Source organism: Charadrius vociferus, unplaced genomic scaffold (genome assembly GCF_000708025.1).
Source record: "Charadrius vociferus isolate BGI_N301 unplaced genomic scaffold, ASM70802v2 scaffold1296, whole genome shotgun sequence".
Taxonomy (NCBI): Eukaryota; Metazoa; Chordata; class Aves; order Charadriiformes; family Charadriidae; genus Charadrius; species Charadrius vociferus.
This window is the reverse complement of record NW_009649024.1, coordinates 188477-192944: the sequence shown is the minus strand read 5'-3', so window position 1 is coordinate 192944 and position 4468 is coordinate 188477. Positions and strand designations below refer to the sequence as shown.

The following is a 4468-nucleotide window of genomic DNA, read 5'->3' as shown; positions in this document are numbered from 1 at the left end:
TGCCCCCCCCCGGGAAGGAGCGGGACCTCCTCCAAGGGCCCCCCCGGGAAGGACCAGGACCTTCTCCAGTGTCCCACCCCAAGCAAGGACCAGGACCTCCACCAGTCGCCCCCCGGTAAGGACCGGGACCTCCTCCGGTGCTCCCCGGCGAGGACCATGACCTCCTCCAGTGTCCCACTCCAAGCAAGGACGAGGACTTTCACTGGTCGCCCCCTGGTAAGGACCAGGACCTCCACCGGAGTCCCCCCAGCAAAGACCAGTACCTCCTCCAGTGTCCTCTCAGGAAGGACTGGGACCTCCTCCTGTGTCCCCCCCTAGCAAGGACCAGGACCTCCACTGGTCGCCCCCCAGTAAGGATCGGGACCTCCTCCAGTGTCCCCCCCAGGAAGGACTGGGACCTCCTCCTGTGTACCCCCAGCAAGAACCAGGACCTCCACTGGTCACCGCTTAGTAAGGACTGGGACCTCCTCCGGTACCCCCCCAGGAGGGACCAGGACCTCCTCCAGTGTCCCCCTAGCAAGGACCAGGACCTCCACTGGTTGCCCCCCAGTAAGGATCCGGACCTCCACTGGCCCCAGTAAGGATCGGGACCTCCTCCAGTGCCCCCCCAGGAAGGACTGGGACCTCCTCCAGTGTCCCCACCCCAGGTGCAGGGATGTTTGGCGCTGTGGCTGCTGGCCACCTGTACTCAGCTGGTGGCCCATCACCTGCTACCAGGCCAGTTGTGCCCCCAGCCTGGGCAGAGCCATGGGGCACATGGACCCCTTGCAGTCCCCTTTCCCCTGTGGATGTTCCCGGGGGAGGAACATCAGGGGAAGGGCCCTCATTTGGGGTTGACAAGTGCCACAGCCTCAGCCCCCTGCTCCTGTGCCCACAGGATGGCTGGAACATCTTCAGCTTCTTCCTCATGGTCTGCTTCGTGGTGGGGGTCCTCATCCCCAAGCTGAACATCCAGAAGACTTTCCAGATCCTGAGGTGAGCGAGGACATGGGGTGCCGTACCCCAAAGCCTCCGGTGTCCCCGTGTTGGTCTCAGCGGAGATGCTGTGGTCCAAGCGTGGTGCCACCACCCCACACGTGCTGGGAAAGGCGACGTCATCGCTTGCTCTTCACCCTCACTTTTTACCCTGGTCTGGGGGTGCAGTGCAGACCCTCCCCAGACCCTCAGGGGAGAGGCCGGGAGGGGACCCAGGTCCCCTGGCTCCTTCCCGCACCGTGGTCAGTGCAGCGATGGGATCTCTCGCCTTGACGCAGGTCTGCAGACTGGTCAAGGGGTTGGTCGGGGTGCTTCAGGCCATCCTCGAGGTCATCCCCAACCTCGGCAACATCATGTTCATCCTCTTTATCGCCGTGCTGGTCAGCGGCTGGGAAACACCCACCCGGGCTGGGAGCATCGGCTTAGGGAAGCGTCTTGGTCAATGGGGTCCAGTGTTGGCCCCAGCGCTTCGGGGACTGTGGGGACAGCAGGCACAGCAGATGGTCCATTCCCACCACCTTGGCCCATCCCACCTCCCTGGCAGGCTCAAGGATGCTGGGGAGGGCTGGGGTTGAGCTCCCAGTACCGAGGCTATGGAGCTTGGCCAGCCCCTGCTCATGCCAGAGAGCCCCAGTGCTGGAGGTTGGAGGATGCTGAGCACCTTTCCCAGCACGGCGAAGGTGCTGGGAGCCCCATCACTGTCTCCATGCAGATCTTCTCGGCGCTGGGCATCATCCTGTTTGGCAAGTCTGTCTCTGCCCGTTTTGGTGACCTGGGGAAGGTCCTGTACTCGGTCTTCACCTGTGGCACGCTGGACGCTGGCTGGACATCTATGAGACCTTCCAGTGAGGACGCAGCAGGGTGTGAGCCCACCCCGGGGTGGGGGCTCGGGGACAGCTGAGGCTGAGCCTCCCCTGGGAGGGATGTGGGGTGCACGAGGGACTCCTTCCTTGTGGACGCTGAGAAGCTCCCCTGGGGCTTGGTGCTGGGGTGGTGGCCACCACCAACTACCAACCATCAACCAAATGGTCCCTGTCCCCAACAAGGAAGAAGGGCAGACCTTGAGTATGATCATGGCCATTTACTTCATCATCTTCATCATGAGCGAGGCCTTTGTCCGTGCCAACCCGCTGGTGCCCACGGTGACATCCAGCCTGTGGGAATCCCCGTTCACCCATGCCAAAGAGGAGCAGAGGCAGTGGGGAGCCCAGTCTGGAGGAGAGCCAGGACTGGGCGCCCAGGGCAGACTGGTTCTGTGGGCCTCCAAAATGGGGCAAGGATGGGCAGAAAAGTGGCTGCCAAACCCCCCTGTGAAAGGGCCACGCTTTGGTGGTCCCCTGTAGGGATGATCTCGGTGGAGAAGAGCTGTGTGGTTCTTCCTGCGCAGCCAAAAGCCAGGAGAATTTTGATAAAATGGGTGTTTCTTCCCAAAACCATCGATGGGAGGAGGGGAGGAGGCTGGAAGTGGAGATTTTCCAGCAGTTTGGAGCTGGTTGTGGCAGAGAGCTGCACTTTGCACCCACCATCAGCATTTAAAGTCCGGGATTTCCATCTCCGAAGGACTCTGGGCTTGGCTTGTTTGATGACAAGGGTTGGTCCTTTGGTGCAGCCAGTGGAGGAGAGGACGTAGCCACATCGCTGCGTTAACCCTTTCAGCCAAACGGTGGGATGGCCAACGCGAAGCCTCAGCTCAACCCGAAGGTGACGGAGGATGGAGCCTTCGCGTACATCTACCGGGACCTGTTCACCTACAGTGAGTTGGAGCCAAACGGAGCGAGGACATCTCGCCTGAAGTCCAGCGCCTCCTGGAAAGCAGCAAGGAGAACATCAGAGAGTACAAACCGATCTGTGAGGAGCTCAACGTGGAAGACCTGCTGCAAACCTTCCTCTTTGCTGGTTGGGTCGTAGGGTGGGTGGGGTGGAATCAGCCCCTTTACAAACATCCAAAGCAAAATCTCCGGAGGGAGATGTCCCTTTTGGGTTGGGGGGTGGTGGTAAAAGCTGGTGGCTGTCACCCATCTGGAGGCATTGGTGTCGCAGGGAGATCTCAACCTGTGGCTTCTGGCATGGGAGAGGACTTTGCTGGTGGAAAGCCATGGCTGGAAAGCCTGGAGAAGGCTTACTGAGGTGGTGTTAGGTACTGGGGGAGGAAGGATGCTCCTGACTCCTCCCTTGGCTGCGCCTGCCACCTGGCCAGAGGTGACGGCCACTGAGCTCAGCGTGGCGCAGGACCACGAGCCGATTCGGCAGAAGTTCTTCAACCCCACCTTCTTGGACAGCCCTTACCCCAGCAAGGTCACATTGATGATGCGTGGGGACATCGTCTCCAGTTTGTCCACACTGGAGGAGGTTGGGGCGCAACCTGCCAGCACCAGTCCCCGAAGCCCGGTCCTTCCCCACCCCCCTGATGTCCCTGTCCCAAGGGTCACCCAGTTGAAACCAGCCCAAGGCAGCCAAGCGACACCGATTTATGTCCCCTGCCAGGCCCGGCGTTGTCTTTGTGCACTGAAATGGAGACAGCAGTTGCCTTCTCCCCCGTAGGGAAGAAGATGAAGATCTGGTTGGGTTGAGCTGCCAAATTTAGCCGTGCTCCTGGCAGAGGGACACGGTGCCCAGCCGCGCGGTGGCTTTCCTGCTGCCAGGCTTTTTGTTCTGCCTCAAAGCCCTTGCACTGCAGGAGGCACATGTCTGTCCCGTGTCAGAGGCTCCTGGCAAATTTTTGGGTGTCCTCCCCCAAGGTGAGTTGGAGTTTGGAGGTCTGGTGTCCATCCTCATCCACAGCAGAGGCGGCGGTGCTGGTGTGTGTGTCCATCCATCCATCTGTCTTCCAGGAGGCTTCTTGGCAAGAAAGTCTATCTCTGCAGCTGAACGTCCCCATCCCAGACATGGACATGAAGGTGCCTTATGCTGGAGAGGGGAACGATGGAGAGGAGAACAATGGAAGGAATGATGGAGAGGAGAATGATGGAGAGGAGAACGATAGAGAGGAGAATGATGGAGAGGAGAACGATAGAGAGGAGAATGATGGAAAGGAGAATGACAGCGAGGAGAATGATAGAGAGGAGAATGATGGAGAGGAGAGCAATGGAGAGGAGAATGATGGAGAGAATGGTTGAGAGGAGAATGATGGAGAGCAGAACGATGGAGAGGAGAATGATGGAGAGGAGAACGACGGAAAGGAGAACGATGGAGAGGAGAATGACTGACAGAGAGGAGAATGACAGAGAGGAGAATGATAGAGAGAATGATGGAGAGGAGAGTGATGGAGAGGAGAATGATGGAGGGGAAAGAACGAATGGAGGGGAACCAGACAATGGAGAGGAACCAGGTGATGGAGAGGAACCAACCGCTGTGGCTCAGTGGTCTCAGGAGGATTAAACTGTGGCTCAGCTCAGTGGCTGTGGTGGCCTTTTACCGGTCCCGGTACATCTCACAGTTGCCCTCACTCAGGGATTCACCATTGCTTTGGCGCTTTCTGCTTCTCCCGCACCCA

At 59.4% G+C, this 4468-nt stretch overlaps 2 protein-coding genes across 2 annotated transcripts in view; both read left to right on the top strand.

Annotated features, from left to right (window-relative positions):
- ID3 (inhibitor of DNA binding 3, dominant negative helix-loop-helix protein) overlaps nt 1-1876 on the top strand; it is a 9324-nt gene extending 7448 nt beyond the window's left edge. Inside the window, exons 2-4 of the mRNA XM_009887766.1 lie at nt 878-975; nt 1160-1355; nt 1688-1876. Coding sequence (XP_009886068.1) covers nt 878-975; nt 1160-1355; nt 1688-1876 — 483 coding nt within the window. The remainder of the gene's footprint in view (nt 1-877; nt 976-1159; nt 1356-1687) is intronic.
- Nucleotides 1877-4161: 2285 nt separating this feature from the next.
- The window catches only part of E2F2 (E2F transcription factor 2), a 9791-nt gene continuing 9484 nt past the window's right edge, over nt 4162-4468 (top strand). Inside the window, exon 1 of the mRNA XM_009887765.1 lies at nt 4162-4303. Within this exon, the coding sequence (XP_009886067.1) occupies nt 4162-4303 (142 nt within the window). The remainder of the gene's footprint in view (nt 4304-4468) is intronic.